The 13,077-nt window shown below is 34.6% G+C and overlaps 1 protein-coding gene across 2 annotated transcripts in view; it reads right to left on the bottom strand.

Moving 5' to 3' along the window:
* Positions 1–13,077, bottom strand: part of GLRA3 (glycine receptor alpha 3) — an 83,137-nt gene that overhangs the window by 49,890 nt on the left and 20,170 nt on the right. For both annotated transcript variants that reach the window (XM_064710640.1, XM_064710641.1), the window contains exons 2-3: positions 11,589–11,716; positions 6,279–6,346 (exon numbers count right to left, since the gene is read on the bottom strand). In XM_064710640.1, the coding sequence (XP_064566710.1) occupies positions 6,279–6,346; positions 11,589–11,716 (196 nt within the window). The remainder of the gene's footprint in view (positions 1–6,278; positions 6,347–11,588; positions 11,717–13,077) is intronic.

The following is a 13,077-nucleotide window of genomic DNA, read 5'->3' as shown; positions in this document are numbered from 1 at the left end:
ACATTTGTATGTCTGGATGAGCTGATTATAACACCTGCACTGGTAAATATTTACCTATTTTAGATAAACCAGAACAATTACTTCCAGCTTAGAGTAGTAAGTCAACTGTAGGTCTGGATTCATTTTTTCTTCAAATGAGGTAAAAAATATTTGAAGCTAGGCTTCCATTAATGTAAACAAGAATTAAAAAACATGTGACCCAGTGCACAAGCAGCAAGGCTACTGCTGCTACCATTTCCCTAGACCTAAGAAACAATCTCTGACTAATGGGTTTTGTTTTTAGAACTTGTTTATACCTGAAGTTGGTATAGTTAATTGTATACCTGATTTGACATTTCTTCCAGGACCAGGAAGTCAAAGCATGAGATACTGTATGCATTTGGTAGTAGTCTAGACAGATTTTCTGGATATATCAGCAAATCAGATACTTGACTCTCTGTGTGTTTCTATGCACAGCTTCAAATGAAACTCATTTTTAACCAGCTTCTCTGAAAACAAGTCCTCAACACCTGTTAGTGATGCGCAGTACAACACATCACCCTTGATCCACCATTGCAATGCAATGCCACGTCACACCTTGCAACTTGGTGAGACATTTAGAACATGGTTCTGATATCTTTGCCTCATATTTTCTTGTCCCTCTTCACTTTGTTATACTGTTGTAAAGCCAGCCAGTGCTTTACATGATATCTTCCACTACAATTTCCAGGGAATTCAAAAATTCCCAGCTAAAAAGTTATCCTACTAAAAGTTCCAGAGCAGAAGTGTACATAAAAATGCTTTCCATTTCTGCTTGGAAAATCAATGGGTATAGGAATTCCTTTTTAAATCTGAAAAAAAAAATGCCATTTGTTTGCTAATTTGTATCTTTCATATGTACTGATGTGTTTTTCCAAGCAAACTTTGGCTGCATCCTATAGAGTTTCCTTATAATAAGGAATAGTTGCTGTATCTCAGAAGGATGATATGATCTCTCTGCTTAGAATGCAGGTTCAGCAGCAGGATTTGCCTGGATTACTCTGGACATGTAACAAACTGGACAGCTGCAGACCCACTAGAATTTGTAAAATCTCTGTCTACTTGTGACTCTGTAACCCAGGATCAGGGTGGCAGTGGCCAGTGTATGAAAAAACTAAAGGATGTTATATAATCTGATGCCCAAACTTGCACAAGAACAATCCATTTTTCTGTGCCATGATAGAAGGGAGTTGATTGTCAAACAGAGATCTTTTTTTATTTTTTTAAATTCTGAAAATGTAAAGTGGCCATTATTGAGAGGCCTTGCTTTCACTCATCTGAGATACAAAGCATAGGTGTTTCTTCTTCACACTTCAGTATTAACACATTGCTATATATACTGCACAGATTTTTCAGTGTATTTTCACTAAAGAAAGGCATCCAATTCTTTGTATTTGAGATATCAGCCTAAATGATTCATTTGAGGAAAAATGCTTGATGAAGCTCTTTAGCATTGAGGTTTGTAATGTGTACAAGGGAACTCTTCTTCCAAGCAATCTAGTGAAAGACAACCTAGAATAGGTAGGATAGAACAAAATCAGGAATGCTTATTCAAGAAAGATGAAGCTAAAGAAATTAAAGAGCTGTGGCTCATGAAAGGACCGTAATTATGTTGGCTTAAAAATGTGTTGGTGTGGTTTAAAAGCATATATTATTTGCAAATGCAAGATGATCTCATTAGTGGGGGGAGTACAGAAAGATCTATAAAGATCTATCAACATTAAATTCTTTTCAGGCTGAATCAAAAACTACCCCTGAGCAAAAACATGGTAAGGACAAATAAGAGACATGACTTTCAATTGTTAATTGAGATTAATTATGAGTGGTAGACTATAATTAAATTAATTAATTCAGCGTTAATTGTCTGCACTGTTGTTATTTTCCTTCACATCTCTCTGTGAGTGTCCCCTTCAATGCATTTTGAGCACATGCATTATGCTAAGTGTATTAACACACCGTGATTGCTGTAATCTGCATTAAGGTCAGTGTTGTACCTAACCTTTAAAACCCAGAAAACCTTGAGCAAGTTTATCAGTCACATTTCCTAGAATTAAAGCAGATATTTTGGTAGACTAATTGTTTTGTGTATTCAGTATTCTGACTCTGAACATTTGCAGCTGAAAATGTTGGCACTGATATTATTTTGACCTTGTGTGACTGAATAATCTCTTCTCTTATGTTTTGTTAATCACCAGCAATATATATGACTCTGCTCTTAAAGATCACAAAAATCTTTTATCTTTAGGAGATGCAGTGTGAATACAAGCTGAGTGCAGCTTGAGCTAGAAAAACTATCTAAGGAAAATTTTAGGGTATTGTGATAAAAGATGAAATTTAAGTTCCACTGCACCAGTAAGAAAAGTATCGGCTTTCCTGTAGGAAACAGTTCCTGTACTGCCAACATATATTTAAATTTATGTGATCAAGCAATCCAACCAATTTGTCAGATTTTTAATATTATGTGTGCTTAGGTGTTTACTATTTATCTCCAATGAAAAACTTCACACGTTAATTTGTATTAAATATGTCATGTTAATTTCATTATAATGAAATAGTAGCTTTATTCTGTGTTTTCACAATTTTTTAATCTTTTACTCTTCCAGATTTCTAAATTCTTCTGTGTAAAAAGCCCAGAATAACAACAACATATAAAATACGAAACACTGGTCCTAGGTTTTCCTTTATATGTGTGAAGCAATAGGAGTTTTTCTTGTCTAGAGGATGAGTGTGAAATTCTTACTTTGTGAATATCATTGAGACATGCACAGATCTAGTGCTACCATTCAGTTTGATAACACAGAAAAATTGGTGAGGCTGGATCCTAAATGGTGCCAATGATAAAAGTTTGTTTAAGGGCGTTTTCAATTATGCAATTTACTTTTTTTGCCTGCCTCTTCAGAGCATACATGACATAAATGAAACTGCTCATATGATCACTTAAAATCACTCAGGTCCAACTCAGCTTCCTAGAAAGAGGTGGCATTCTTTTCCCTGCTCTGAACCATCTGATCTGTATTTTGAGAAAAAGAAATGGAATGGAATATGAAAAAACTAGGGAGGGAGGGAGGGAGGGAGGGAGGGAAGGGAAGGAAGGAAGGAAGGAAGGAAGGAAGGAAGGAAGGAAGGAAGGAAGGAAGGAAGGAAGGAAGGAAGGAAGGAAGGAAGGAAGGAAGGAAGGAAGAAAAAGAAAAAGAAAGAAAGAAAGAAAGAAAGAAAGAAAGAAAGAAAGAAAGAAAGAAAGAAAGAAAGAAAGAAAGAAAGAAAGAAAGAAAGAAAGAAAGAAAGAAAGAAAGAAAGAAAGAAAGAAAGAAAGAAAGAAAGAAAGAAAGAAAGAAAGAAAGAAAGAAAGAAAGAAAGAAAGAAAGAAAGAAAGAAAGAAAGAAAGAAAAAGAAAGAAAGAAAGAAAGAAAGAAAGAAAGAAAGAAAGAAAGAAAGAAAGAAAGAAAGAAAGAAAGAAAGAAAGAAAGAAAGAAAGAAAGAAAGAAAGAAAGAAAGAAAGAAAGAAGAATCAGTTTACAGAGTTGACAATCTGTAAGCCAAATAAAGCTACTTTTTCAGTTTGTCTGCCTCTCCTGAGCTGTTAGAGCAGGTGTAGGTGAGATAAAGGGAATGTGCTTGCCCGAGAGCCACACACTGCCCTTCCCATTGCCCACTGCCGCATCCTGGTCCTTACTGAGAGCTGTTCAGCCCAGCAGTGTGAAATTGGCTCCGGGCTACTTTGCTGGTGACGTGGGTTTTTTTAACCCCTTGTTTCTCTGCCTGTTTCCTCTGTTATGCACAGCCGGGGCAGCAGAGGGAGCTCAAAGATTTTGGACATCAGCAAGAGACCCTGGGAGGCCCAGACAGAGAAGCACGCTTCCAGGGGCAATTGCAGCCACAGGGAAGGACAGGGCTGGATGTGTTTGAACTCCTTTAAAGCTGGTATACAACTTTATGTACCCCATTTTCAGCTGGTAGTTTTAAATACAAGATATCAGTGGCCAGTTTTTATTTTGCACTTGTTGCTTACTTAACTGGTTCTGTTTGCAGTTTGGAAAAAGAGGTATTTCTCAACAATTTAAAAGTCCTTTTTGAGTCTAAGAATTTGTTCTAATGAGTTAAGACATAGGTACCTGAATTTTAAGGGATACAATAAATTCAATTGATAAAATAGTGAAAATTGAAGACATACTGAACTGCAGTGAATCAACTGTAGTTAAAAATTCAGTTTGTGAAATGCAAGATTGCTTTCATTGTCGTTTAAAGGCAGAAAGATTTTCCTGTTTTTAGAAGTTAACCATCAGTATTAGGGAGAAGAAAAGCTAATAAACCACACAACTGAAAGTCCTATCTAGACAAAAGCATTTGTTCTGCAAAGAAATGTTTGAGTCTCTGAGAGGTCATCAGCTGACAATAAGTAGAAGTCTGTTTTGAGCTATGTCAATGACTACATTATTAACAGAACACAAGCATCACGAAGGTCAAGGTTGTACTTAAATGTCCAGTTTCTAAATGCATGAAAATAAGAGAATGAAAAACCTTGTGGTTCTGAGCAGGTTTGGTATTTTCTGTAACACATTACATTACCTGGAACTGTTTGTTACAGACCAGGTCATTGTCTACCTTGACTGTTTCAATGTGCTTTGGAGGTAACACAGAGCAGAATGTAGTTTGCTTATAAAATAGAAATATTGTACTAACTTAACTAAGTTGCACTGAAAGGAAATGTTTAAAATTCTCTGGTTTTGGAGAGAAAATCCAATTGAGATGTGAACTTGGTTGTCCTCTTCCCAAACTCAGGACAATTTTTGTGTGTTAACAACTCTAGCTTTGTATATATCCTTTATATAGCAATTGAGTGGCTAGGTCTTTGAACTTTACTGACCTTGTGGTCTGTCTCCTCTTTTGGACCAGATCCACTCGTCCAGACATTAGGAAGTAGCTGTGGAACGCTATTCTAATCATGTGGATATTGCTTAATCCTCTGATTGAACCTGAATAAATCTCTCTAGATGCCCTTTCAATCTGTTTGGGATTTGCAATTTGGAAAGGCCCCCAAACACAAATTAAAGTTATTTTCTATCTGAAAAAAAAAAAAAAAATCATCTCCCTATCTCAATAACATCCACTACTATGTTCCAAGGTAGGTAAAGAACAGGCAGTTGTTAATACCACTTGAAGATAGGGGGTATAAATATTAGACTATATGAATTTTTCTTTTTATTTGCCTAACTACAGGCCCTTGATTCTTGGTTACACTAGGGTTTTTTGGTAGGTTTTTGTTTGTTTGGGTTGGATTTTTTTTTCTTTTCTTGCTATAAGAATTCAGTTCTGTCATTCTAAATACATATCCTGACTCCTGAAATTGTTGGGATTTCAGAGTATTTTGTATTTTGTATATTTAGATCTTACAAACTCCCACAGTTCTGTCATCTCTCTGTATTTTAACCAACTCTGCCCCAAAATCACTATGAAACTGTTTTCAAAGAGGTATTTTTAACTTTCTTCAAACAAATGTGAAGCGCTTGTAGAGAGAAGGAATGCCAATATCTCCCCGCACTGAATTTTAGCGATTATATACTCTAATTTACGAGCATATGTCTCACCTTTTAGTGAGATTATCCTGAGGGTTCTCATCAATTCACAGCTCAATATCTCGTTTTGTTACCTTTCCCTCTGACCTCTTCTCCTCATTTTGTTAAAATCTCATCTTTTTGTACTGTATCATGTTTCTTTCGTAGACAAATTTTAAGTATATGTACAAAAATATGCAACCATCTTCTTTTTATTCCAAATTTTATATACTAGTTCAAAGTTTTAGTAATTTCTTTTATTTCACTGCAATAACCCTATGTAAGAAGAATTTTTAATATAAAGTATTCATCTCAGTATACACTGTACATGATGAAATTAAAAAATACTATTAACAAAGTTGCTTAATGAATTAGCTCTTTTTGAGGTTAGGAAGGTGGAACATTATTGAAACTAATATCTATCTAATAATTATTTCATTGAAATTGTCAAATAAAACTTAGGTAGAAATCATTAAAACAAACCTTCTAGCCTTGGCTTTACTTTTACTTGTGTGTGATGGTATAATGATGAAATTTTTGTTAGGAAAAAAAAATCAATTGCCAAATTAGGAATTCTCACTTTCCATTCTCAGAAGTGGATTTCCTTCTTCCCTGATTTCCAGCTGAACAGAAGCCCTAGCTAGCTGTAGAGCTCATGGAACATATTTCATTTGAACTTCAAACATTGGCAGAGTTAAAATATCTTACCATGGTTGTCTCTGCAATGGATCCAAAGCTGTTTATAAATATGTTGCATGTGACATTAACTGGAGGACCTGCAAAAGAGAAAAAAAACCCCACCAGTCCCTGTTCCAGAATTATTGCTTATTGATTGTTTGTTCAATATAAACCATTGTAAACAATATTTACTGACTTTGGAAGAAATAATGCTACATTCATAACTAATTTAACACACAATTAAATTGAACGGTTTCTAATAATTTTCTTTTGATTTTTGTCAAAGGCACACTACCTATCTGACCACGTTTAGCAATTTAAAAAAACCCGCAGAAACAAAGTTCAGTATAAACCTGCACACGTGCTTCTATACAAAAAATGATAAAAAACCAACATCCCATTTGAAATATATATTCAAAATATTTTATGTGTATTTCAGTGAGAATGCATGTCACTTCTCACAACAATTAGAGGGGAAAGTGACTTTCTTCACTCAAGGCAACTTCTACCTTCAATGTTATCTGTCATCACTGGGAAAAGAAATGCATTATTGCTGCTCTTATCTCTACAGCTTACAGGAAAGTCATTTAGATTCTATTCCCATTTCTCTTAAATTCACAAAATGTTTGAGTCCATTTATAACTGAATTCTTTGTTACCATGGGCCCTCAGTCAACTGTTGTTTTGTCTTATCTTGCATTTTGAAGAATCAATAGTGGCAGAGCAGTCATTATGATAACTGAACAAGGAATTGCCTCTTCATGGAAAAGGGTTTTAATTATTTTCCAGAAGTCACTTTAAAAATGTCATTGTGGAAAATGCTAATTTTTCCATTATTCCTTATAAATTTCAGTCCGTGTCCAAACCAAGCAAGGTTTTTCCATCTCCAGGGTTTTTTTTGTTACCTTCCTACAATGCAGTATTCTTATATCAATAAAGCACTTCAGCATGGGAGAACCTGGATTCTTTTTGTAGTTGTAAGCAGTCTAACAATGAGAGATCTGTATCTGGAATATGAAGACTGGTCTTATAAACTTTTATGTAATATCTCTTTCTTAATATCACTGAAGAAAAAAATTCCTCTGCCACTACTGGTGGATTGCAACTAGCAAAATCTAACATGACCAATAAAATTCACATTAAATACTTGAAGAATCAGAATGTCTATTAAAAATTCTCCCAATAGGACAGAACTTGGAACATCCGGCTTTCTTTTCTGAGAGCAAAATTGTTTTGAAGTCCTGTACAACAATTCTAACAAAACACTTAAACACATACTTCAGTCTTTGCAATACACAAGACTACACCTATGGAGCAGAATTCTCAGGTAAGGAGGTAGCACTTGCAGTCACTTTGATACACAGTTAATTATCTAGGGTTGTGGAGTATATCCAGTACTTCTAAGAATTCAGTAAAAGCTTTACATGCTCAACTCCTGCAAAAAATGAAGGGGAAAAGGAAAAGTAGGGACCATAAATGAAGGCAATCACTAAAAACTGTCAGGGAGAAAATTGTATTTCTTGCCCATATTAGTCATTTGTTTGCAAGGCAGCTTTTCTTTCAAACACTTCCATGTTGTAGTACCTGCCATCCTTTCAAATTTCATGTGATGCTATCTTGTTTAAAATAGCCCTATAATTTAAAATATGCTTCTTTTATCAACATAGTTGCTTTTATTAAGAAAAAGCTCTAAATCACTACAGTGCTGATGCCTAATTTCAAATTACAATAAAACAGTTAATAGCTACTTAAAAGGGGCACAAAAGTAGAAGCTAAAAGTAGCCTCCAAATGCTTTAGAGCTAACTCAAAGACACTGTGCTGAGAGTAAAAATTAACTTCCCAGAATATGGTCACAAAGAATCACGAATGAGAAGTTGTAAAAGCTGGAAGTCATGTTCCAGCGCAGGAATTCAGGCAAGTTGAACATAGATTAAAGAGAGACAGAAAAGAAATAGAGCTAAAACTCACTAGAGACAGAAAAGCTAACAATGATCGCTATCCACAAGGCGTTAAAAATAGAATCCTGTTAAGATCTGAAAGCTGAAAGAAGATGATTAAGGTATAAAAGTATCCATGGAAGTGAAGAAGGTCAGAGCAGAAAAGCCAAATGAAGTCTTTGTAGCAGCATTTGTCTCCAATTGCTGGCTGTGTCAAATACTAGAGCCATTCTGCTGGAATTTTGTATGAACACTGTAGAAGACATTTCAGACCAAGTGAACAGGAACAAACTGACTGGCTGAGGTGATATAAATCCAGACATTATAAAAATCTTTGCAGAATTGTGGAAATACAATTCACTGTGAGTCAGCTGTCACCTGTGTCAATTTTGTAATCAGTGGAAATGTCTACCATGTTCTGCAAGTATAGCTTGAACCAAACCCCCCACCCAGATTTCAGATACAATGGTGGGGGACATGAACTTTATCCCTGCAAATCTTACCTCTGTACCAGCCAAACTAGTAGAAATAATGAGAAATTTTATAAATAAGAGATACAGATGATTATTATATGTAAATACATCACACGAATTAATATATATATATATATTTGGAAGAAAGATGTCAAAAAGTCAAAAAGGATCAAAAATTCAATGAAAAGCTGCCACACAAAACTAGCTTAAGTAGAAAACACTGGAAAAGGTACACAGTAGGCAGTAAAATGCAAATACACAACTTTGCAAAGATCAAAAGGCAGTAATACTTCTCCATATCTTAGTATGTCACAAGGCAATAAAATCAGTAAAATAATCAGCAAATTTAAAGCAAACAAAAAAATTCTGTTTAATATTCCAAAAAACTAAGGTTTTATTGCCAGAAGATAATGAAAAGGCCAAATATATAAAAGTTTCCAGAAGGGATCAGGACACCATATGTAACAATTTTTTTTTTTTTTTTGTAATTAAGTCCTGGTTTTCAAAGCTTCTAAACTAATGATTGCTGAAAAAATCTTGCCAATCAGAGCAAGTAATATTTTGCATTTTCCTATATAAATGCCCAAATTTTTACTTTGATATTTAAATTTTTTACATCTAGGATACATAATTATGTTCAAATTTAAAAGGCAATTAAGTGTTTTCCATATTTGCAGGAATGGATATCATCTGCAATGGGACACTGAGTAAGAGAATCACTTTACTATAGGTTTAATGTAACATTAAAAAAAAATGTAACTGGAACAAAGCTTTTACAATGATGCTGAATTTCCTGGTGTATTCCATAGCTGAATAAACACCATGTCTTCTCTATTATATTTTTTGAACAAGAACTCATATGCAGTATTCCATATCCAAAAGCAGACCACAGAGACAAAATATAAATTTTGTCTTCTTGACCAAGGTTAATTATGAATAAAAGGGGTAATTAAAAATCTTGTCTGCATAGGAATTTTACTGGAACAAAAAATGATTTAAAATTAATGTCTGAGTTATCTTTTTAGTACTTACCCTATTTCTTTTAAGATATCACCAATTTAAAACCTTTAAAAAGGCAGTAAGCCCCAGCACTTGTTGTAGGAGTAATAAAAGTAACCAAAAAGTGGGAAAGTCACTTAAGGAGATACTTATTCTTAGTGATAGGTCTGAATCATTCTGGGCAGATCTGTTCAAACTGCATAGCTGTCCAGAAGATTTAGAATGTGCACTTTTTGAAAAGGAACAACGTCAAATTAGGTTTTGTCTCTTTAAGTCTCAATAGTTACAAAACAAAGCTCTAAATCCTTTGAATTATACTTTCAAGAAGTACTGCATTTAATTTTGTAATCTCTAAACCATCTGCCTATTCTTCACTGTTGCCCCATCAGAAGATTGTGATTGGATGCCGTTCATGACAAACTATAAAATTCAATCCCCAAATCATATAGAGATGTGTTTAAAATTCCAGTGCACGTTTATAATTTCCTGAGAAATATCAGCACCACTAACTTACAAAAGAGCAAAGCATTTCCAGCTGCAGTAAATCCTGGGTAACAAGTTTATATATACACAAGCAACTGTTTATGGTTTGCTGATGAGGAAGTAATCTGACAAATCTCTTACATGGTCCTTATGAATCAGACTGAGCAAATTCTGGTAAAACCAGCACATGGCAGTGGCTTTAGAGTCAAAACCACTTAAGTTTCTGGAACTTGGAGATGTCAAAAAATTATAACATTTCTTGCTGAATAAGAATTAAGATGGAAAGGCAGTGACAGATGACTTAGAGGAGAAAGCACGGCCAGCTTGAAGGAAAATTTTTGTAGTAAACATGGAGTAAAGCCTTATATGGGGCTTATGTGAAATGTTAGAGCTAAGAGAATCTCTTGGACTCAAGAAGATAGGCATAGAAAAAAGCAACTAAAGCAAAGTAAGAATAATAAAATTTTTAATCACAATAGGTTTGTTCTTTCAAAACTTTATTTATATTCTGGGTAATTCAAAGACTGATACCTTGTTTAAAAATTCAGTAATATAGTTAAATATGGTTCCACTATAACACTGGATCTCCTTTTTTTTTCAGAAAGAAGGGTAGTCAAATTAACCCAGAATTCCCAGACTAGAATGGATGGCCTTTGTATGTATGATACTTTCCACATTCATATAAAAATATAGTTTGTGTAATCCTTCATTAAATATTCTAATGTGTCTGGGTCTAGATAATATGCTAAGACTGTCAGGAGAGTGCAGTCATTCCATTTGCAAACTGTTTCAGCCTTTGAAACTGCTTTGTTTTAATTGAATCTCCTTTGTGATAAGTGCATAAAAGGCACATGCCAAGACAAAATTCCATGTATTGAGAACTTAAAATTTCAGTGGAGAACTGGGAACAGAGAAAAGAACAAGAGGAAAGATGGTCCTTTTGGCATTTCAAGGCACAAATGGGGCCCAAGAAAGAGGAATATAATTTCGTGGTAGAATTGGTAACTAAGATAAGCTGTCTTCAGTTTGATGGTCAATGTCATTAACACACTTGAGAACCAGACAGATATGAAGATTTGGCCAATCTTCCAAAGAGTTTGCTTTCTGTAGTGTTTCATGCTATGGCAATCCAAGCCGGGAATCTGAATCCATCAGTAAGCATTTCAGGAAATGCAAGAAACTAGCAAATTATATCAGATAACTCAAATCTAAGGATAAGGTATAGTTACTGAAGGCCTGCAATTGGGCAGCTGTGAAAGTGGCAGGTGTAGAGTGTATTACTACTGAAATGAGCTGCCACATATACAAAAGAAATGCAAAAGAAGGAACTATTTATTTTTTTTTTTAGTGAATGTACCTCTTAGTTTTCATATTTGTTTCAGAAATTGCATTTTTGTGAGCAGTAATACTGACATACTGAAAACCTGAAAGTTTAGCTGTGAAATTACCTTTGAAATTTGGTCTGATCCTTGCATCATAGCCTGACATCCTCCCCATTAGCTTATCCAGGAAATCGGATGGCGACATTGGCATGCTACGAGATCTTGCACTGTCTGTTTCCTTTGTGGCTACCAAGCTAGCAGCAAGGAAAAACAAATAAACAAACAAACAAAAATTTGTTAGAAGTTTTATTAGCAAAACTTTGATTTTATTTAGTCAATCATAGTTCATGTTTGTAAGAATGGGAAAACAGGAAAGCTAAGAGAGTCTTTCAAGCTAGATAGTACTACAAAAACAGTAGTAGTAAAGAAAGTAAAACATTAAGTTCTTTCTATATCTGTCATTTCATACATGCATTTTATTCTGCTATGCTGCAGTTATAGGTTATTTCTTCCTCAGAACTTCTAAAGATTAATAATACTTTCACTCAGCAATAATCAATGACAGAGTTAAATAATGTCATCAGCATATGTAGGATGTCCTATTGTGGAGCTTATTCTGAGACTGATCTATTTTAACTGTGTGTGCTGTGAGAGAAGCCTGGATCAGAAGAAAAAAAAGTACTAAGGAATTTATTAGAATAGTACTACTATCACCAATTTTTGCTTTGTGTTGATAGACAAATCAGTCTCTTGGCAGGTGGTATTTAACATTGTCTTCAAGTGGGTAAAAAACAAAAAACAACAAAAAACCTCAAACAAACAAACAAACAAACAAAAAAAGACCCAAACCAACCAAAAAAAAAAGCCCAAACCAAAAACCAAACCCAAAAAAAATGCAAAACCCTAACAACTTACTGAAGAAACTGTTTTAGGGCAAACTTTTCTTCTCAGGGCCACATGTCAAATGTCATCTCCTATTGCTCCCTCTTCATATGCATACACAACTCCCACTGACATTCTAAAGTGTGTTCTGCACATGTTAAGAGAGTGCTGTGATCAGCCATGGGACCCAAAGGAAAAGATTTGTTTTGTGGAACAACTCTTGAGTCCTGTCCAACACACTGGAAAAATAACAGTCAGAAAATACATAAATTTTGAGTAATATTTGATACACAGTGCAATTGAAACTATTTGTGGCTTTTGGAGTCTCAAAAAAGATCAAGAACTTTGCATGTTTGTGCTGAATTCAAGTCAAAAATCCATTAGAGAAGGACTTAAACCTCTTTTACTTACCCAATTCATTGTCTCCATATCAAGTCACTCTTTTAGAACCACTTAAATATGTTTTTGCTTAGATGTAAACACAGGGAATAATGTAAAGACTTTAGGAATTTTCTGGCTCATAAAAAAAACATGCTAAATTTTGCTTCTAAACAATGGATAGAATATCAAAATGGAAAAATTTCATGCAAGTATGTGTGCATGCATAGGCCAGGTGGAGCACAGACAGAGTGTAATTTCTTTCTTTCCAAGACTCATTTACCCAGGATGTTAAAAGTTACAGTTTTATAGAAACTTCCATTTAGAAAGTCTGCTAACATTTTTGTCTTCAAGT

This window comes from Zonotrichia leucophrys, chromosome 4, assembly GCF_028769735.1.
Source record: "Zonotrichia leucophrys gambelii isolate GWCS_2022_RI chromosome 4, RI_Zleu_2.0, whole genome shotgun sequence".
NCBI lineage: Eukaryota > Metazoa > Chordata > Aves > Passeriformes > Passerellidae > Zonotrichia > Zonotrichia leucophrys.
The sequence above is the reverse complement of the archived record's forward strand: the minus strand, read 5'-3'. Positions and strand labels throughout refer to the sequence as shown.